We start from the raw sequence: 22,878 nt of genomic DNA, 5'->3' as shown, positions 1-22,878 counted from the left end.
GGGGAGATTCCTACCAGTGAAATTGCTCGGTCATATGGTTAAGTCTATGTTTAATGTTTTAAGAAATCACCAAACTGTTTCTCCAAAATGGCTACACCATTTTACATTCCCACCAGCAATGTACAGGGTTCCAGTTTCACCACAACATGGCCAACACTTGACATTGTCTGTCTTTTTTATGACAGCCATTGTAGTGGGTGTTTAGTGGCATCACGTTTTGGTTTTATTCACACTTCTCTAATGACTAGTCATATTGAACATATTTTCATGAACTTGCGAGCCATTTATGTATCTTCTTTAGGGAAATATCTATTCAAGTCTTTTTTGTCCATTTTTTAAAATTGAGGTATAGTTGCTGTACAATATTATGTAAGTTTCAGGTGTACAACATGGTGATTCAGAATTTTTTAAGGTTATATTCCATTTATAGTTATTATAAAATACTGGTTATATTCCCTGTGTTGCACCATATATCCTTGTACCTTATTTATTTTATACATAGCAATTTGTACCTCTTAATCCCCTTCCCTCTCCCCACTGGTAACTACCAGTTTGTTCTCTATATCTGTGAGTCTGTTCCTTTTTTATTATATTTACTGGTTTTTTAGATTGCACGTATAAGTGATATCACACAGTATTTGTCTTTCTCTGTCTGGCTTGTTTCACTTAGCATAATACCCTCCAAATCCATCCATGTTGCTGCAAATGGCAAAATTTCATTCTTTTTTATGGCTGAGTAGTATTCCATTGTATGTATGTATGTGTATATATATATATATATATATATATATATATACCACATCTTCTTTATCCACTCATCTGTTGATGGACACTTACGTTGCTTCCATATCTTGGCAATCATAAATAGTGCTGTTATGAACATAGGGGTGCATGTATCTTTTCAAATTAGTGTTTTTGTTTTTTTCGAATATATACCCAGGAGTGGAATTGCTGGGTCATGTGGCAGTTCTATTTTTAGTTTTTTGAGAAACCTCCACACTGTTTTCCACAGTGGCTATACCGACTTACCTTCCCACCAACAGTGTATGAGGGTTCCCTTCTCTCTACACCCTTGCCAACATTTGTTATTTGTGTTATTTTTGATTCTAGCCATTCTGACAGGTATGAGATGATACCTCATTGTGGTTTAATTTGCATTTCTCTGATGATTAATGATGTTGAGCATAGTTTCATGTGCCTGTTGGCCATCTGTATGTCTTCTTTACCCATTTTTAATTGTGTTATTTATCATGTTATTATTGAGTTGTAAGTGTTCTTTATATATTTTGTCCTAGCATCATTTGTTGAAAAGACTATGCTTTCTCAACTTTTTGGAAACACTTTGTGAGGGGTTGGTATTCTTATTTTCCTTTAATACTTGGCATGCTTCACCAGTAAAGTAATGTGGGCCTAGGCTTTTCATGGCTGGAAAGTTTTTAGCTAACAATTTAACTTCTGGACTTATTATAGGTTTATTCAGACTATAGCTTTCTTTTTAAATCAGTTTTGGAAATTTGTGTTTTTCTAGGAATTTTTCCATTTCATTTATGTTGTCTAATTTGTTAGAATAAACTTGGATTATCAGGATTATAACCTTTTAATTTTTGTAGGGTTTGTAGTGATTCCTTTTTCCTTTCCTAATTTTGGTAATTGGTTATTTTCTCTCTCTCTTTTTTATTTTCATGGACAGTCTAACTTAAGGTTTGTCAAGTCCATTGATCTTTTCAAAGAACCAACTTTTGGTTTCATTGATACTTCTTTGTGTCTGTGTGTTTGTGTGTGTGTGTGTGTGTAAGTGTTTTCCATGCCATTGATTTCTGTTCTAATCTCTATTATAACCTTTCTTCTGCTTACTTTGGACTTCACTTACACCTCTTTTTCTAGTTTCTTATGGTGAAAGCTTAAGGTATTGATTTTAGACCCTTCTTCTTGTCTGATATAGGCATTTAAAGGCCATAAATTTTTCTCTAAGCACTACTTTAGTTGCATCCTATAAGTTTTGATATGCTGTGTTTTCATTTTTACTTAATTCAAAATATTTTCTAATTTTTCTTTTGATTTCTTCTTTGACCCACATATTATTTAAAAGTATGTTGTTTGAAATTCAAAACATTTAGGAATTTCCCAGTTTTCTTTCTGTCACTAATTTCTATTTAATTCTGGTGTGGTCAGAGAACAGACTTCATATGATTTCTTACATAAATAAAATACTTAATTTTATAAAGATTTGTTTTATGGCCTAGCATATGGCCTATCCTGGAGAATGTGCCAAATAAACTTGAAAAGAATACATCATGCAGTCACTGGGTAAAGCATTCTTATTTGTCAGGTAAAACTGCTTCATCTTCTGTGTCCTGGTTGATTTTCTGTCTCAGTATTCTATCAATTATTGAGAGTGGAGCATTGAAATTCCCAGCTGTTACTCTAGAATAATTGAAAAATTTCGTTTTTCGTTTTCTGTTTTTGCTTCATGTATGTTGAGGCTCTGTTGTTTCATCCATATAATGTGTTAAATTATCCTGATATGTTGATCTTTTATAATTATAAAACTTCTTTCTTTGTCTCTAGCAATATTTCTTGTCTTAAAGTATGTCTTATTAACTTAGCTACCACCTCTCTTATTGTTACTACTTGCATGATGTATCTTTTTCTATCCTTTGGGTGCCCTCCATTCTCCTCTGCACATGCATGTTGTCTCAGCCAGAGATATGCTTGACCCAACTGTGACCCAAACCTCAGGCTAGCAGAACCACTGGGCCTCCCTGCTCAATACCGCTAAGCCTGCCACTTCCACTGCCAACACTGCTGAACGTGGGCTTTGCACACTGCTCCAAGTCAAGTGAGCCCCCTTCTACCACAATAGAGAGGCTGATGGTCCTCCCAGCACTTCCTGCCTTAAAAGAATCTCCTCATCAGCCAAGCTGGGAAGGGAGAGTATCAGAGCAGCCCAAGGCCAAAACTCCACAAAGTACCACTGTTGCTCTCAGCAGTTCAGCAGTTTTTCAAGTAGAAAAGCCTCTCAGGTTAATATATACCTCTGGTCTTTCCAAAGTGCTAAAATGGTTACTTTTGTCAATTTTGTTAAGATTTATAGTTGCTTTTTGGGGGAAAGGACTTGCTAATCCCCTCACTCAACCATACTCAGACATCTCTCCTGGGGACATATACATATACATTTGCACTCACGAAGGCAGGGATTTCTGTCTCTTTACTTCACTGCTGCTTGCCAAGCTCCTAGAACAGTACCTGGTAGATAGTAAGCTCTCAATAAAATAACTTTGCATTTTGATATGAGTAACAGAATTTCTGAGGATCCCAAACTCGATAGCAGGAACACAAAGCAGTCAAGTATAGGGGTTGTTGGGACTGTAAACAGGATCCCCCAGAGATATCAAATACAATTTTTAATTGAAACTTTAACAGAGGTAATTGTACATTCACATACAGTCGTAAGAAATACAGCAGAGAAATCCTATGTACACGTTACCCATTTTTTCCCAAAGGTTTCCTAAGAAACAGCTTCTTGTTTCATTGATTCTATCACACCGCTGTTTTCAGTTTCATCAGTTCCTGCTTTGTACTTTATTATCTCCTTCCTTCTGTTTGCTTCAGGTTTATTTTGCTCTTTTCCTAATTTCCTGAGGTGAGACCGCAGAATGTTGATTGGAGGGCTTTCCTCTCTTCTTATGTAAGCGTTTAATCCTATAAATTTCACTGTTAGCACAGCTTTAGTTGCATACCACATATTCTGTTATGTTTATTCTCATTTTTGGTCAATCCTATGTATTTTTTATTTCCTTTTAAACTTCCCCTTTGACCCATGGATTTTTTTTTAAAGTGTGTTGTTTAATTTCCACATGGTTAGAGATTTTCTTGCTGTTGTTTTATTTCTGCTTTATGGTTTGATTTCACTGTAGTCAGAGAACACATTTTATATGATTTTAATTATTTTAAATTTGTTGGGATTTGTTTTATAACCCAGGATTTGGTCTAAGATAAACCATATCTTATGGTGAATGTTGCATGGGGGATGGAAAAAAATGTGTTCTGCTACTGGTGGTTGGAGTATTTTGATACATATCAATTTGGTCCTCTTGGTTGACTGTGTTGTTTAGATCTTCAAAATCCTTGCTAATTTTCTATCTAGTTGGTCTATCTACTGCTGAGAGGGGATGTTGAAGTTGACAATTATCATTGTGGACTTATCTATTTCTTCTTTCAGCTTTCAGTTTTTGCTTTAGGCATTTTGTGGTTCTGCTATTTGATATGTACACATTTAGGATCTTTGTCTTCCTGGTGGATTGACCCATTTATCATTATTTAATGTCCCTCTTTATCTCTAGTAAGTTTCTTTGCTCTGAAGTCTATTTTATCATGTATTAGTATGCCCACTCTTGAATTTTTTGGTAATGTTTGCATGGTATATCTTTTTCCATCCTTCTATTTCAATCTTCCTATGTCACTGTGTTTGAAATGAGTTCCTTGTAAAGAGCATATATTTAGGTCATGGTTTGTTTTTTTTAATCCACTCTGTCAGCCTCTGTCATCTGATGTATTTAAACCACTTACATTTAAGATAAATAGTATATCAGCAATTAAGTCTGCCATTTTATTATTTGCTTTCTGTCTATTTTCTGTGGTTCTCATCCTTCTGTTTCTTTATGTTACTTGAACATATTTTAGGATTCTATCTTTATTATTCTATACTGTTTTTGAATGTGTTTTTCATAATTCTTTAATAATTGCTTTGAGCATTGCAATACACATGTGTGACACCACAGCCTACTGGTAAAAATGTTCTATCACTTGAAGTAAAGTGTGGAAATCTCATTTCTATTTAGGTCACTTTACCCTCCTCATTTTTATATATCATAATGCTCTTCTTGAGTATCAGATGGTTTTATAATTTTTTGTTTCAATCATCAAATGTTATTTTTTAAACTCATGAAGAAAAGAATAGTCTACTTATGCACCTATATTTCTGCTCTTTCAATTCTTCCTTCTTCCTTCCTAATGCATCAAGATATTTCCTTTTATTTCAAGAATTTCTTTTAGCCATTCTTTTAAAGTAGGCCTGATAGTGAAACTAAAAATTCTTTTAGTTTAGTTTCCCTTCATCTGAGAATGTCTTTATATCCCCTTCATTCCTAAAGGATAGTTTTGCTGAATATAGAATTTGTGGGTGGCAGTTCTTTTCTTGCAGTATTTGAAAAATGGGCTGCTTCTTTCTGCCCTCCACGGATTCAGATGAAAAATGCACTGTCATTCAAATTTGTGTTTCCCTGATAATGCATTGTTTCTCTCTGGTTGCTTTTAAGATTTTTCTCTTTGCCTTTGTCTTTCATCATTTTCTTCTTACTACCTTTCAGAGTCCTCCTTTGTTTGTCTCTTATATTATTTCCAGAAATGACAGTTGTGCTTATTAGCAGGGAAGAGCAGGGAGAAATTGATCTAATCCATCCTGTCTGGACCAGAAGTCTCAAATTTTTAAATACTATGAGTTTGCAATATCTACCCTAACTCCATAACTATTGTTACCTGTGAGGTGTGTCCCATCAGCTAAAAGGCTAGCATCTTAGCACATATATCACTAATGGACGCATTCTGTAGAGTAGGACATAGGACAAGCAGGCATTGGTGGAAGGGGATCAGGAGTGTTTGTGGTCAGGAGGCATCAAAGTGGTTCAGTCCACCTGCCAGCTCCTTCCTAAGCAGGGGAACAGTCATTCAAGAGCAAGTGTCAAGCCTCCTCCAGCATGTATGTTGGGCCAGCATGAGCCACATGTTTGCTGGCCCCTCTCAGGGTGACAGCCAGAACATGAAATCTGGAAACATGCAAGTGCATGCAGAACACACATTTTTAGGCCAATTTTTGAACTAATATGCAGACGTTAAGGTAAAGATATGAATTTAACCATTTCTTGGTAATATCAAAAGAAAGTAAAATAGCAGAGTTTTACTTGAAAAAAAGAAGAAAATATTCCTACCTGTTCTGAGGGCATTTCACCAAATAGTGTCTCACTGTGAAAGGAAAAAGAAATAGAAGATGGTAAATAAATGCTACTTTAGATATATATTCTCCAGGAATCCCTAGGAAATGTAGGTGGCCAGGTATTGCCCAAACGTTGGCACAAACCACCTCTCAGGGCTATTATCCTTCTCTTTGGATGAGTAGAGCAGAGCCATGGCAAGGACACCACAGTGACTTGATATTGTTCCATACCTGGATCAAGCCAGGCATGAAGCCATACACCTCAGACTTCCTGGTTACATAACCACCAAAATTCATTTTTTTTGCCAAGCCAGGTTGAATCGGGTTCTAATCTAGAGTTATAGAGTCACCCAACTTCTGAGCTCTGCCTTAGTCATGAGAAAGCCTTCTTGGAGCAACTTTTCTCCACTTAGGTGCTCCTGTCTATAAAATGGGTTTTAATTCTCTGATCAAAGCTCTTCCAGGACTAAGAGGAGGTCCTGGGAAAAAATAGCCTTTTTTTTTTTTTTTTTTTTGCAATGACATCCTCCATAGTAGGTCTCCTTCAGAAAAACCGTGTTCTAGCTACAGAGGAAAAATAAGAATACCTAGGCAGTTATCCTAACAAGTGTCCAATCTAAGTTCATCGTTGAGTTCACCTCAAAGAGAAGTAAAGCTGAAACAGCCACAGGGCCCTGGAGTTGTGTAGTAGAGTGTTACATCAATGGCCCCAATGAATCACACATTAATATATCTATCCACATCCTTGTGTAACTCCCTCCCACACTGACTCTGAGCTTGGCCACATGATGTGCTTTGGCCAATGAAATATTAGCCAATGAGTCACAAGCAGAAGCATAAAAGGCCTTGTGCTCTGAGGTTTGTGAGCTCTCTCTCTCTCATTGCAGGGAACTCTTCTGCTATCACATGAAGAAGCCTGGCTAGCCTACTGGAAGATGAGACCACACGAAACAGACACGAGTCATCCCAGCTGAGGCACCGAAGCAGCCAGGCCCCAGCTGACCCACTAGCAGGCTGCAGCTGCATGAGTGATCCAGCTGAGGCCAGAAGAACTGCTCAGCTGAGCCCAGGTCAACTTGCTGACCTGCAGAATTGTGAGCAAATAAAACAGTTGTTGTTTCAAGCTCCTACACTTGAAGTGATCTGTGATGCAAGTGACCAATGCAGGCTCCAAACCAGAATGACAGAATCAGCTTTAGAGGGTTTTTTTGGTTTATCTTGTCCAACCCCCTAATAGTATCTGAACTCTTTCTGCATTCCATTTACTTAACACCTATATAGAACCATAGTTCATACTTCCTGAACACTTCATATGTTCCTGGCACTATTCTAAGCTTATTATATAGATCAGTGGTCTTTAGTCTGGGGTTTGCATACCCCTGGGCACTCTTAGGAAGAACAGTTTTAAGGACATCTGTTTCTGGATCCTCACCTCCCACGGTATTCTTTCCATAGAATTCATTCCCCTGGAACGTGCCTGAGGTCTGGCTGTATTCCTTTCCCTTCCTCCCTGTTACATCACCCTTTCTACTTCATAAAATCAAGGCTTACCTCTTACCCACCCTGACTTGTACTACAGAGACCTGTCCTGGGGGTAAAAGCCAGTGGGCACATCAATGGCCCCAATGAATCAATAAATGATTTAAAATATTGGTGTCAGGGCTTCCCTGGTGGCGCAGTGGTTGAGAATCCGCCTGCCAATGCAGGGGACACGGGTTCGAGCCCTGGTCTGGGAGGATCCCACATGCCGCGGAGCAACTGGGCCCGTGAGCCACAACTACTGAGCCTGGCGTCTGGAGCCTGTGCTCCGCAACAAGAGAGGCCGCGATAGTGAGAGGCCCGCGCACCGCGATGAAGAGTGGCCCCCGCTTGCCACAACTAGAGAAAGCCCTCGCACACAAACGAAGACCCAACACAGCCAAAAATAAATAAATTAATTAATTAATTTAAAAAAAAATATTGGTGTCAGTGTTGAGGAAGCAATGACTGGGCAAATAAACTTTTCACTAGAGGAAAGCTTTCCAATATTTTGCTTTCAACAAGGATTGAATTATGACCTAATCCAGTCGTCAGCTGGTAGAGTATTAAAATTTTCAATGATAGATCATTGTGACTTTTGACATAAAACTCAGAAGCAGTTTAAAGTATTGAGTGGTATAAGGAAACTTCATCCATTCCTGCCTATTTTTATATTGAACGAGGTATTTCAGAGCTAACATCTCTTAAAAATATAGGAATAGAAGTGATGCTGAATTCTATTACAAATTCATACAAGAATATAGGAGGTAAAAATAAAAATCCATTTCAATAAATATACATTTCCAATAAAATTTTACTTCTTATGATTATTATTTATCTAAACTTGTATTTATGTGGTTTTGATTAATTTTATATTCATTTCTAAATCTTTACTAATTGTGCAGTATTTACTGATAATTCAATCCAGGAAAAAAATTTAGCACCTAGAGACTTGTGGAATAAGGAAATTTTTAAAATCTTAATTTAAATTTTTATACACATACTATTTTACAGAGAAATATAATCAGCAATCAACAAAGAACTTTCAAAACAAAAATGTATGAAAATAGGATAAAATTTTGTGGGGGAAGTGGATTGAAGATAAAAATTCAAGGAGAAGAAGGGACAATATAAAATTTCTAACAGCTAAAGTTTGTTTATGGAGTCTTTTAAAATCAACAGATGTAGTTAAATTCATGATACTTAGATGTAAAGGAAAGATTTAACCATTTCTTTTTTTTTTTTATATTTTATTTATTTATTTATTTTTTTTATTGATTAATTGATTGATTGATTGATTGCTATGTTGGGTCTTCGCTTCTGTGCTAGGGCTTTCTCCAGTTGTGGCAAGCGGGGGCCACTCTTCATCACGGTGCGCGGGCCTCTCACTACCGCGGCCTCTCCCGTTGCGGAGCACAGGCTCCAGACGCGCATGCTCAGTAATTGTGGCTCACGGGCCCAGCCGCTCCGCGGCATGTGGGATCCTCCCAGACCAGGGCTCGAACCCGTGTCCCCTGCATTAGCAGGCAGATTCTCAACCACTGCGCCACCAGGGAAGCCCTAACCATTTCTTTTTAAGATGTCAATATTTGCCTTGGAAATTACATCCTTTACAACAATTTATGATAAAAAAGTTTAGATGTCAAAAATAAAAAACGTTCAATGATGCATAATTTTTAAAATGATTTTAGGGGCTATGCAAACAAAAATGTTTGAAGACCACAACTTTGTACTCTAATTCAATCTTCACAATAACTTTGTCATCATACCTATTTTACAGTGGAGGACACTGAGGCACAGAGAGGTTAACAGCCTTGCCCAAGGTCACACAGCTAATATTACGGGCTGAGCTATACCCCCTCCCAGATTCATAGGTTGAAGCCCTAAAGGCCAATACCTCAAAATATGACTGCATTTGGAGATAGGGCCTTTAAAGGAGTGAGTAAGTTAAAATGAGGTCATTAGGGTGGGCTGGTGTCCTTATAAGAAGAAATTAGGGATACAGACATGCACAGAGGGAAAACCATGTGAAGACACAGGGAGACAACGGCCACCTATAAGCTTTGCTATGGCAGCCCGAGCAAACTAACACACCTGCGAAGGGACAAAACTGGGCAGCCTGACTCCAGAGCCCTCTTGTAACTACTCCACACCATTCTCAGAGGAACTGGGCGGCTGGTATTAGGGCCCCTACAGACGAAAAAAGTAGTGTCCAGGATAAACGGCTGGTCCCCTGTGCCAGGGCTGGAGCAGGGCAGAGCCGGGACTGGGCCCTAGAGAACCCCATGCTCTGACCTGTGTTTGGGAAAGTCTGGTCCAGGGTCAGTAAGGCGGGCAGCCTGCAGATCAGGAAGCTGGGGAGCAGGAGAGCAGCTGGGGGGCTCCTTAGTAATTGGCCATGGGGGTGGGGGGCTAACTCAGAAGGGCCAGGAGCCTGGCGAGGAGAGTCAGTGCCAGGCACAGGTCGTGCACCTTGGCCAGCACTTGCCAACTGAAGCTTATGAGGTCTCAGCCCAGTGAATGCAGGGTTGATGTCCCTTTAATGAAGAGGGACAGCCCAGGGGCCAAAAGTGATCCTGGGCACCAAGGGGAAGAATTATGGGCATCTGAGAAATAGACCTTGCCTGGAATCTCCCTTAAATATGCATAGCATAATCACTGCTGATTACATAACTGTGTCACCTGTCTTAGCTAGGGGTTCCCAGAAGCAGAGCCTGTGAGATAAGGATTCAAGTGCAGAGTCTATGTGGGAGGTGATCCTAAGAAACCCACTGGAGAGTGGGGAAGTGAGACCAGGAAGAGAAGAAAAGCAATGAAGGGTGATTCTGGAGCCAGTCTCCACCACAGGCCACAGCCTGGCACCCAGGGCACTTGACCCAAAGGCTCCCGGCTCCACGCAAGGCAACCAACCTGCAGAGAAATGAAAACTCGGGACACGGTGTTTTTTAAGTGGTGACTTGTGATCTTCAGGACTTGGAGGACTCTAAAAGAAAGGGCTGTTTGTCTCACCTCTTCTGATAGGAAGACATCTGTGAGCACGAGGTCCCCAGCCACCCTTCCTCTGCCTCGTAGCCTGGGGCCACACTGCACCCAGACGCCACCGCATGGCCAAACCTCCCAGATGACATGTCCAGGCTGGAGGCCATCACTGCCACCTGGGACTGTCCCTGTCACCACTACCTACCCCACTATGGTTAATGTGGGGTGGGGGCAGCCATGCCCCCCATCCTATCACGCTCTGTAGCAGTGTTAGGGCCTCTGAGGTACGGCTGACCTTCCCCCTCATTGCCCCCCAAGTTGCCTGCACCTTCTTCAGAACCGCAGGCCTCGCAGAGACTCTGAGATAGGTCCTGTGGATATTCCTGCTCCGTTCACAGAGCATTCTGCACGCACGGTGAGCACAGCGGCATCCCCTGCACAGGGCCCGGTGCATTTGCACAGCGCTCTCCCAGCCTCCTCCTGCCCCAGCACAGGCAGGCGCCCTGCAGCCTGGAAAAGCACCATCTGCATCTCTCTGTGGGGAGGGTCAGGACTGGGATGCCCTCTTCCCGCCCCAGCCGTTTCCCCTGCTCAGCACGGTGCTCCCGCCACGCCAAGCTCAAGAGCCAGCCCCTCCAGGAAGCAGCCCTGCCTCGACCACGCTTCCAGGCCGGCACGGTTACAAGGACAGGTAAAGCTGTCTCCCTCAGTCACCAGGTGGAAAGCTGAGGAGGAGAACCAAGTTTTCTACCTCCTGTTGTCTTGGTACAAAGAGCATTTTAGGGCCACAGCCGTTCAGTGAAAGCACCAGTGCATAAAGCTCTCTATCTAGAGTCATGCTGTCCTATATGGCAGTCGTGAGCTGGGGTGGCTATCAAGTACGGGAAATGTAACTGGTCCAGAATATGATGCGCTGTAACTGCGAAATCTTAGGGGCTCAGGATGTTTATTTGGGGCCTGAGAAGACCTGCCGGATTTCAGCCTTCATTTGAAAAAAGGAATGTAAAATATCTCTTTCAGAATCTTTATGATGATGCTTGTTGAAATTGTATTTCAGATATATTGGGTTTAATAAAATGGATTAAAATTAATATCACCTGTTATCTTTTTACTTTTTAAATGTGACTACTAAAAAAAAAATGTCCAACTACATGCGTAGCCCACTTTGTATTTCTACTCGGGACAGTGCACAGGGGGATTGTATTTGCCCTAGCCGTCGGGAGGGCCGAGCCACCGTCACCATGACTACAGTGGAGGGATGCCACCTGGAGAGGGGGACCACACACAGAAGAAGGTGGCCCCTGGAGCTGCCCAGGCCCAGGACTGGCAGCCACGGCACCGGGGAAAGTGTCCCCAGAGCCCTGTGAGGTAAGAGTAACTTTTATCCCCATTTCACAGCAAGGACACCTGGGGCTCAGGTCGTTTATTTGGGGCCTGAGAAGACCTGCTTTACAAGTAAGGAGCTTGAATCCAGGCCCTAGGTCCAGCGCTCTATTCACGAAGCTACTGGGGAGGCTTCCGAGCACCCACTCGGGGAGACGGGCTCCCTTCTGATGGGGCAGTGGGCCCAGGAGAGCTCACCGAGCCTTCCCACACGCTCTGATGACCAAGCCTGCGTCTCAGAAGTGTTTGGAGGGGAGAGCTCATGCTGGGGTGTCCCAGTGTCCGAGCGTCTCTGATGCCAGGCTGCTGAGCCCTTCATCCTCCCCAAGGTGCCAGGGACACCCCATTCTGTACCTGGCAGCCTCCTCCCTCCACTAAGCAGGGCTGTGAGTGGGAGGCAGCGCCCCAGCTCCCTCTTTCTTGTACTTCTGGGAGAAAAGATCACAGGCCCTTTGATCCCATCACCATGGGGAAGCAAGCGGAGAGCCAGTTTGTGGCAGGCAGATGTAGGTGCCTAGCAAGCCGTGGGGAGCCTGGCTTTGGAGCCAGGGTTTTAGCACATCGAGTGCAAGCTAAACGCAGTCGTGACAAACATGGGAGCCGAGACAAATGGGCTAGACCCCTCTCCCTCTGGTTGCGTGTGCCTTCAAAGTTGTCCTTTTAAAAGCTCAAACACGGAAGGTTGAGGGATTGTTGGGGCCACACCAAAGCAGCAGGTATGGACTCATTCCGGAAGAAGCAAAGGCCTCTGAAACCAGTGTGCTTGAAAATCCACTAGAGTAACGTCACCAGGATTGGTGCATTCCAGGGTGACTCAGAGCTGCAGAGGCCCTGGGATGAAGTTCCGGGCACCCCGGCACTCACAAAGAGTAGGGATGGAGACTCACAGCTCAGAGGAAAGTAGAAAGTAAGTCACACATGGTGGAATTAACTCCAGATCTATGAGCAATGAGCGCCCTAGGAGGACAGGGTGAGGGCAGGGCAGCAGGAAGGTGAGAGCGAAGGGGACTGGCCCTCAGGTCCCCTGGCTTCCAGGATGGGGTGTGTGTATCTCAGGGGCCCAGCGGGAGATCACAGCAGGAGCAGAGACAGCTACTCTGACATCCTCTTTTCAGACAGATCTTGCTGAGCAAGTGGGAGAGCGGGTGCCAGGCTGTCCTCTGCTTCCCACGTGTGTGTGAGCGGCCTGCAAACCTGGGTGCCCTGTGGCTCCCACGCAGGCAGGAGGATGCAGAAGGACCCAGACACACACTTGCATAGGAAACCCAGAAACTGTCTATATAACAAGGGGTTCTGGGCCCGATTTGATTTTTGTGCATCCAGGGAGCATAGTTTATCTATGAGTTTCATTTCAAGATAGTAATGGGATCATTTCAAAATATTCATTGTAAAGAGAAGTGCTGAGCAGGCTAGAGTGAAGAAGAACTGGTTCTAAGGCCTCGCTACTCAAAGTGAGACCTCCCATCATCAGGGTGGCGCTGCCTGCACTTCTCATTAGAAATGCAGACTGTCAGGCATGCCCTTACGCTCTGAATCAGAACCTGCATTGGAGCAGGTTCCCAGGTGAGCAGTCTGTTCCTGAAGGTCTGGGCAGTGCTGCTCTACGCCTTCCAGGTCCAGGTGAGGGCTAACGCCAGGCCTAACATGCACGGTCCTGCCAGGGATACAGGATGCCAGCCTGCGGGCAGCGGTTGTACCAGACGGATGCCAAGCCCCCGAGGAGCTGCGGGAGCCGTGAACTGCTGTCTGCGGAGGACCTCAGCAACAACCGCACTGAAGGCTGAAGGAAAATTCCTGGGCAATGTCAGCCCCCAGATGGCTGAGGTTTTCTTGAACAGAAACACGGAGGCTGAGGATCGGGCTGGGCTCGGGCTCTGCCACTCCCTTGTTTCAGGACTTGATCAAGCTCCCCAGCTGTGTCCTCTGTCAAATGGGAGCAATATGGGCTGTCATTCGGGCTGGTGGTGAGGACTCATGAGAATGTGGAGGGGTCTGGCCCACAGCAGGTGCTCAGGCAAAGCTCCTGACAGCTCATAGGGCTTCGGACGCTGTGCACAGGCACACACGAGGCCATCTGGAGCCCACTCCCGGGGGCACGAGGGCGGCTAAGGTCTGGGTTCTCAGTGGCTCTGTGGGAAGCCTGGAGCTTATGTCCCAGTCTGCCTTGTTGGCTTTGGAGGAGAAGGACTTCTCCTGAACTGCCTACGTTGCTTTGTTTCCCTGCTCCTCCCCACGGCCTAACAGGGCCTACACTCCAGGCAGATTTCTCTATCATGCCCCTGAGCCCAGGCAGAGGTGCCTTTCGAGCAAAACAGGCTTGGAGACTGCCAATGTGGCATCCAAACTCCAACAGCTGGGAGCAAAGCAGCTGGGAAGCAAAGCCATTTGCCCACCATTTGTTGAGCAGCTGTCATGAGCCTAATTCCAAGGAGAATGGGTCAGACGCATGGTCCCTGTCTTACACACCGTCCTCCTGGAGGGAGGCAAATACACTGGCACGTGTGCAACATGTGCCACGAGCTCATCAAAGCCATCAAGTCTCTGGAACAGGAGAGAAGCTCGGGCACCGTGGATGAGGCGTGCGCAGGCGTGGAGGGAGGCTCTCGGAGTGCAGCACGGACACACAGAGCACGGTGGGCAGCGCACGGGCTGCGGAAGAAGGATCTGGCTAGAGCTCTGGCTCTGCTTCCAGTGCTGCGTGGCCTGCGCACCCGTCCAGCTCCCCATCCCTTCTCCACCCTGCTCGGGCCCTGGAGGCTGACCTCTGTGCACGTCCTCTGGCTTCCGGTCTGGGAGGCAGGACCAAAGGAAAGCAGCCGAGGGACACCTGAAGGCAGGGGGCAGGGAGGGGCTAAGGAAGGTAGGCTCCTGGCTCCCTCCCTGCTGCGGCCTGGTTTGGCATTGCCTGAGTCCCTCTTCTAAGGCTCTTATTGGTGACAATTCTCCCACAGCTGCAGCTCTCACAAGTTCCAAAAACCTCTTCTCCCCTTGTCCCCTAAGCTCTAGGGCAGAAACAGCATCCCACGGGTGCTGGTCCCTGAATGCCTTTCTCTCCCTCCCTCCCAGATTCCTGTAGCCCTGACTGCACCTCTGGGGAGAGTCCCCTCTGGAAACTCTGCTGAGTTTCCCTGTTTAATTGTCCCCCTAAGCCATGACCACCAAATCTAATACTTCCCAGCTTTATGACCTTGGGCTAATAGTAATAATTATTATATATAACTATAACCATATGTCATCATAAATGCAGGACACTTACAAGGAGCTGGAATGGGTAAAGGGTTTTATTTGTGTTTTTTTTTTTAACTTAATCCTCACAACAATCCTGTGAGACTAGTATACTGGTATTTTCCCCATTATTTAGAGGGAGAAGGTGAGGCACGGCAGGTAAGTCATCAGCTGGTAGGTGAAGAGTCGTCATTTGAACCAGTTATTCTAATTCCAGAACCCAGCTCTTACCCAGATCATCTCTGGGAGCTGCAGGGTCCCCATCTGTTTCAGAAATTCTGAAGTCGGGGTGCACAGGGAGGGTATTTCAGAGGAAACAGGAGCTGGTGGAAACACGACCTGGAGGTTTGGTGAGAGGCGGGGACTAGAGAGAGAAAGAAGGCAGCATTCATAGGGACGTAAGAGTCAGAGTCGTGAGAACTGTAATCACTAAGGAAGAAAGAGTAAAGCAAGAAGGGGCTAAGGACAGAACCCAGGAGACAAGGACACCAACAAGAAAGAAGACAGAAGGAAGGGAACACTCAGACTGGACAGTAAGAGAAGGGAAGGGGTGTCTTTCTAATCCCATCTGCCTGCCAGGCACAGTGTCAGGTACCGTAATTAAATTATGAACACACAACATTCAATGTAAGGAAGGTGGTGTGATCCCATGTCATTTAATAAATGAGGAAACCAAAGTTCAGAGTGGTTAAGGAATGTGTCTAAAAACTCAGTCTTAAGCGGCAGAGCCAGAATCAAACCCAGGGTCACCTGACTCCACAGCCTCTTCTGGGAGGAAGAGAGAGGTAAGGGCCCTCAGAAACCACGGAAGGAAGGGATTCGAGAAAAGGGGGTACTGAAATGACGTCAACAGTGGCCAACGCTGATTTTAGCAGAGTCTAAGGTAGACACATCTCCTCACTCACACTGCTTACCAGTCACAGGTGAATAATCCCTGACTCAGGATGCATCTTTCAACCAAAGTGATACTTTGCCCAACATCTTCCGCCTGTCTGTGGTTTGGCTGTGCTCCCACTCCAGACATGACTTTATCTGTTCTCTTACCTCTGGATTTCCTCTTGCTAAACACAGACTGCCAGATGATGGTCAGGGTGAAGAGCAGAACGCTGAGAATCCCCACACAGCACACCAGCACAGCATACACGTAGAGGTCTAAAAGGCAGGGACATGCAGGTGATTGTCGGGACAGGCCACACCACAGGAGATGCTCCAAATAAAAAAACTTCACACATTATCAAAACTCAACTCAAAATGAACCACAAGCCTAAATGTAAAATAGAAACAAGAAAACTTCTGGAGAAAACGTAGAAGAAAAATCTCTGAGATCTAGGAGTAAGCAGAGAATTTTTAGACTTGACACCAAAAGCACCATCCATATAAGGAAAACTTGATAAATTAGAAAAATTAGATTTCCTCAAAATTTAAAACTTTGCTCTGTAAATACCCATATGAAGAATGAGATATCCCATATATTGGGATAATACCTATCAGAACAGCCAAAATAAAAACTAGGACAATACCAAATGCTGACAAAGATACAGATAAGACATTGCTGGTAAGAATGTAAAATGGTATGGCCACTCTGGAAAAACAGTTTGGCAGTTTCTTAAAAGATACACCTACGGCTATCATGCAACTCACCAACTGCTCTCTGGGGCATTTGTCCAGAGAAATGAAAACTTAAGTTCACACAAAAACCTGAATGTGTAGGTTTGTAGCAATTTTATTCATAATAACCAAAAACTGGAAACAGCCCAGATGTCCTTCAGTGTGTGAATGGGTAAACAAACTGTGGTCCATCCACACCATGAAACACTTCTCAGCACTAGAAGGGAATGAGCTATTGCACAAAGCGTTATATTGAGTGGAAAAAAAATCCCCAAAAATTACATACTGTATGATTTTATTTATACAACGTTTTTTTGGAACGACAAAATGATAGAAATGGAGAACAGATTAGTGGTTGCCAGGGGTTAAGGAGGGACCAGACGGGAGAAAAGTGGGTCTTGCTATCAGGGACCCTTGTAGTAATGGGAATGTTCTGTATCTCGGCTATATCAATGTCAATATCCTGGTTGCAATGTTATACTACAGTTTTGCAAGATGATACCATTGGGAGAAATTGGATAAAAGGGTACCAATTGGTACAAGGAATCTCTCTGCATTACTTACTAGAAATATACATTAATCTACAATTATCTCAAAATAAGTTTGCTTTATGTTCCAATGATTCAATCATGTTCATGTATATCTTAGTTTAGGCTGCTGTAACAAAATACCATAGACTGGGTGACTTAGACGACAAACATTTATATCTCACAGTTCTAGAGACTAGGAAGTCCAAGATCAAGGCACTGGCAGGTGCGGTGTCTGGTAAGGACTCTATTCCTGGTTTGGAGACGTCTTCTCTTGGTATCCTCACGTGGAGGAGAACAGAGAGCAAGCAAGCAAGCTCTCAAGGGTCCCTTCTTATAAGGACACTAATCCCATTCATGAGGGCTCCATGCTCATTACCTAATCACCTCCCAAAGGCCCTACCTCCTGATACCATCACATTAGGGGTTAGGATTTCAACATATGAATTTTAGGGGACACGAACATTCAGACCATAATAATATACATCCATTCCTTAAACTCCAGTCATCAACTTTGTCACCAATGCGATTGATAAGATGCCCAAACTGCTCAGAAAGCAGAAGGGAAGCTAGAATGATTATTTTAATCTTCTATGAAGCAAAAGGCTGCAGGTATTTGAACTTAGTAAATGTTTGAACTTAGCAAAAACGTTTCTCTGCTGACAAATTTCTTTAGCCAACAGACATACTCAGCCTGCTCTTAGGTACAAGAAATATAATGATGAACATCCAAAGGTCTTCTCATCAAGAAATCAGAGGGCTGCATGGTACCTGAACCATAGAAATACGTGTCCAGAACCAGAAACACACAGAAGAGGGACCCATCCCGGTTGGGGAGGTTGGGAGGGGCTTCCCAGAGGACTGGACCTCTGTGGTGAGTTGTAGTTAAAATAACACAGAAAATGCAAAAATACAGAGAGAGAATAAAAATAGAGAGAGAAAAAAAGTCATCAGCCATCCATCACTTTGAGTTAACTACTGCTGTACTTTATGATGTGTATGTATAATTTTTAAATTAAGATCATTTATATCTGTTTTATATCTTTCTTTTTATTTAAATTTCATTTTCTCATTATGCTCTCTTCAAAAAGTGATTTTAATTTTGAAAACTATGATAAAAGTTTGTGGTATTAATACATCATCATGAGAGACTTAATATCTTATCATTGGCTACTCAAAGTGTTCTGAACTTCCCTATAATAAATGATTCTATGATAAGTATTCACAACCTTAAACCTTAATGAGTCTCAGATTAAAGTTCCTAGAAGTGGAATTACTGAGTCAGCAAGAATGCACTCGGGACCTAGAGAAGCAGCTGATTAAGTGCTTAAGCTGAAAAAGCAAGCAGTAAGCCTACTGGGGTGGCTGGCTTCTGCGGCGAGCCTGGAGAAGCAGGTAAGGCTATGGTCAAGGAGAGGGAAGGAGGGGGAATGGGATGGAATCAGACATCTCAGGTTCCCCTGGGAGGCCCAGGGATGTCCCTGCCCCTGGAGCGCCTCCCTTGGTCTCAGGTTCAGCCAGCATATTCACTTAAGCTAGTTCGAGTAGGTTTCTTAGAAGGCAACTTAGAAGCCAGGACTAAAAATAAACTGCCAGGACTAAAAATAAACTAAGTAGAAAACACAATAGGACAAGGTTGCAGGTGAAGGGAGCACTTGCAGGGAACAGGGCAGGTGGGTGGGAACGAGAAAGAGTATCCTACAAAGGGAGCAGGAGCCAGCCACAGGAGCCGAGGAGGACCCAGTGAGAGTTCTAGAAGCCAAGAGAGTAGAATGTTGTAAGAAAGATTCTCTACCAGCATCACGTGCTACTGGAAAACACCCATTGGCATTTCCCACTAGGAAGCTACTGGAAAAGTCCCGGAGGAAAGCCCATTCAGTGTGATGGGAGGGACAAAGCCAGGTTACAGGGGTCGAGGAGCTCAATGGGGTATGAGGAGACTGAGATAGAAATAGAGAAAACTCTCTCCTGTAACTGAGATCAAAACTGCCTTTCTAAATAGTTGCCTGTGTGTCTGATGTGTGGGCCTTGCAAATTAATACGGCAGAGAACTCTGCAAGTGGTCAGTTAGGAGACAGGCTTGGGCCTCCATTTAAACAACATCAAATTCCAAGGGACAGAGCAGAGGTCACAGACTGGGACTCAGGACAGGATACAGGACAGGACAGAACATGGAGAACATAAGGCCAGTCCTGGATTCACACACTGTTGAGCAAAGTATTCCGGGAACAGGACTGCAGAGCCATTTCTGGCACCAGAGGCTGGGAAACTATGTGGTCACAGTGCCAGGCAGACAGAACGGACGCCGGTGGGCGCAGCATCTGCCTCAAAAGGATTCCGGAGATTCGGGCCCCGGGACCAAAAGGCAACAGCAATTTGGCTTCAGTCTTGGGATGGAGAGAAGAACTATCTTCCTAAAGTTTCTGCACTGCTGGAGCGAAGCGACCTAACCCACGAGCTCCCCTCTTCATCAGAACTCTTTCTTTGGTTTCGGGACTGCAGCAACCAAAGGGGGAACAAGGTCACAGCGAGACTCTCCCACAAGTGTCCCCAGAAGCATGCTGCAGACATCTGTGGCCCACTCTCAGGCAGGAGGCAAGGGGCACCAGGAGGCCCACATGATGGTTTCAGATCACAGCCTCCTCAACGTGCACAGAGGGGGCTCGCCACAGGGAGCCGCAGCTGCAGTCATAAAACATCTGGCCTGTCCGGAAGGTTCAGCTACGCTGCCAAGCACACAGGCCCTCCAGGCTGTGGACACCGGCCAGCAGGCACCAGCCGCCCGCATGTGGGTCCCCACAGGCCTAGAACGGATCATGCCTGCTCTATTGTATTCTTGAAGCCGCAAGAACATTAAAAAGTGTCACCTTGTAGGAGGAGGAAAAACTCAAGAAGAACACCTGAGTTTCCCTGGATTGGGCAGCAGCTACTACCCCAAGGTTTTGACTTTTTCCTCTGTTCCAATCATTCCTTTGCTGCACAAAGGCAATCTCCCTACTGTATCTACTCAGAGTGCTAAAACCACCTCCCCTTTCTCTGAAAACAAAGGTTAAACCCTGAGCCATTTGAGCCGGGGTCACAAGCTCCCAACACTCCAGGGATACGTTTTGCCAGCAGGCTAGAGCCAAGCTCTGCGCCGGTGACACAGGCAGTCACAGTGCAGCTCCAGACATCGCTCTCAGGCTGGAATACTGGCCCAACGTTGCCCTATCTTCCGTCTTTTCCTTTACCTTTTATATAAACACCTCTCTCATTATAAATGTGGGCCAGAGGTTTTCAAACTCAGACCCAGCCAAACAATGCTTGTCCAGAGGCTGAATCCAAACCTCAAACCTTCAGGTTCAAATTGAACAAAACATAGGCACTTAACCAAATCTGGGCTTAGCTTTTAAAATACCACAGAACACTGAACCCTCAAAATAATTCTAAAAATCTTGTTATATTCTCCAAATTCACTTGCAGTTTCGTCTTCTGCCATTGGACTTCCAAAGACATTGCTTCGTTGGACTCAGTTGCAAGCCGCCATGCAGAAAGTTATCTCCCCGCTGCCCCCAGCCCGGGGCCTCCCTGAAGCAGATGGTGGGGCCGGCAGGCTGGAGCGATGTGCACGCGGCAGGGAGGCCAAGACCGGGTGCACAAGGTCTGCATGCCAGCTCCTACCCTCCCAGAAAGCCAGGCCACGCCAGGCAGAGCGGTCCCCGTGAAAAGCAGCCTGCACACCTCTTGCACGGCAACCCTGAGGCCAGCTGGAGTATTCAGAGCTGCTTTGAAACCCAGTGACCCCAGCATTCCTCAGCACAAGGAAGGAACCCAATTCCCCCCGAACTACTAAATCCAGAAGGTCAATGTCCGTCCTCTACATTTCCAGGGCAACGACAAATACCTAGGTCACAGTTATGTTGAGAAAACCTCGTACTTCTACTAATTTTTTTTATCCAGCCGGTGGTAATATCTTGCTCAGGGAGAAATACCTGAGCAATAGTCTTGAGGGATTTTAACTCATTCCAGCATCTCACCAAGAGGACTGACAATGCTTTTTTTGTGTGCTGCAGGCACACAGCCAGGCTGAGCTAAGCCCCAGGAGGATGGATATCCGTCCTCAAGCCCTGCCGCAGCTCTCCCATCCAGGAACAAAAGGGCAAAGGCCTGGGATCACGCGCTGGGGAATTTCAACTCTACCCCTGACCTCGCCAACGCTGTGGCTGGGTTAAAAAAGCAAAACCCATAGATGCTGCTGCCGCTGCTGCTGCTAAAATCACAGGCAAAGAGCACTTTGGACACAGCGGCTCTGAGGCAGGATACACAGTGAGAATTCCAATTCAGCCTTCCTGAAGGGACCTAATTCTCTGTGTTGAGAAGACAGTGCATGTTGGCCTACAGATTCTGTGCAGCGTTAGATTGAGAATAACCCTCATATTCTGTAGCTACACATGAATTTTAAAATATCATTAATTATACAAAGTGTTTTAGAGATGCTGATTGTGCCACAAGGCGTGTGTGGACTTTTAAATGCTACAATCCTGCCAAATATATAGTCTTGGGTTTTGTACCATAGCATTTTCAAACAGTTCTTGGATCACTTGCACCAGAAACACCTCAAGCCCTGATGAAGTGCAAATTCTTTTATATCTTCCTAAATATAATAATCAGATTCTTGGCGAGGGGGTGGGGCAGGGCGGGGGGGCAGCCCAGAGTCTGGGTTACTAACAACCCCCCCATGATATCCTTATGCATCTGATGATAAACAGGGCTCCTGCTGTCACATCTGCCAGTGGCCTACCTTAGGGAGCCCCCAGGACATCTCCAGACTCCCACCTCTTCCCAGTGCCTGGGTCATAGGACAGCCTCAGAAATACGGATACATCAATTGCTTTTTCTACTGCTTCACTTTATGAGGAGGAAAGTCACACATCTCTTTGTTAACAAATAGGCATTCACTGAATGAGAGACTAAGGGAGGGAATTGGGGATTATTTTACTTGGAGGTCATCAAGTAAAGAAAACGCCATCTACAAAATGTGCAGAAGAAAAGGCAGGGAATACAAAGAATCACTGTTAAAGTGCAACCTGAGAAATGCAATATTTATGACTTCAAAATGAAACAATCCTAATGGCCTACCTGAGTGACACCTTATGGTTTGCAAACCATGTTCATAATTATGGTTACATTTTTCTAAGAAAGTTCCTCAATCCACTGCTTTTAACTAGCTATTGGAAGATATAGGTTTGAATCCAAGTGCTCTCCCCCTAGGGCAAGTTCTTACACCTGTTGAATTAACAAAAGGTGATGGTGAAGGCCCGAGGCACACGTCTCCTTAGATCCTTTTGGCTAGGTCCATACATCATCAAAAAATGCAATGCCTTCACAAGATGTAATTCTTCACAGTTTCTTGATCACATCTTAACATTAATCTGTTTTGTTTTTTGTTTTTTTTTTTTTACTGATCAAAGGTTCTCCCTGAGAACTCACAAAATACATTCTTTCATTGCTTATGGTCATAATCCTCAACCACTTTACAATAACAATTTCTGTGAGTTTTCCATACCCTAAGGCCATATACTTTCTCAACCTCGGCACTCTTGACTTTTGGGGCCAGATAATTCTTTGTTGTCAGGGCTGACCTGTGCATTGGAGGATGCGTAGCAG

At 44.4% G+C, this 22,878-nt stretch overlaps 1 protein-coding gene across 2 annotated transcripts in view; it reads right to left on the bottom strand.

The window, feature by feature from the left end:
- The window catches only part of VSTM4 (V-set and transmembrane domain containing 4), an 89,849-nt gene that overhangs the window by 43,212 nt on the left and 23,759 nt on the right, over positions 1–22,878 (bottom strand). For both annotated transcript variants that reach the window (XM_057531432.1, XM_057531433.1), the window contains exons 4-5: positions 16,142–16,249; positions 5,988–6,021 (exon numbers count right to left, since the gene is read on the bottom strand). In XM_057531432.1, the coding sequence (XP_057387415.1) occupies positions 5,988–6,021; positions 16,142–16,249 (142 nt within the window). The remainder of the gene's footprint in view (positions 1–5,987; positions 6,022–16,141; positions 16,250–22,878) is intronic.

This window comes from Balaenoptera acutorostrata, chromosome 16, assembly GCF_949987535.1.
Source record: "Balaenoptera acutorostrata chromosome 16, mBalAcu1.1, whole genome shotgun sequence".
NCBI lineage: Eukaryota > Metazoa > Chordata > Mammalia > Artiodactyla > Balaenopteridae > Balaenoptera > Balaenoptera acutorostrata.
Note: the sequence above shows the minus strand (reverse complement) of the source record. Positions and strands in the feature narration are given on the sequence as shown.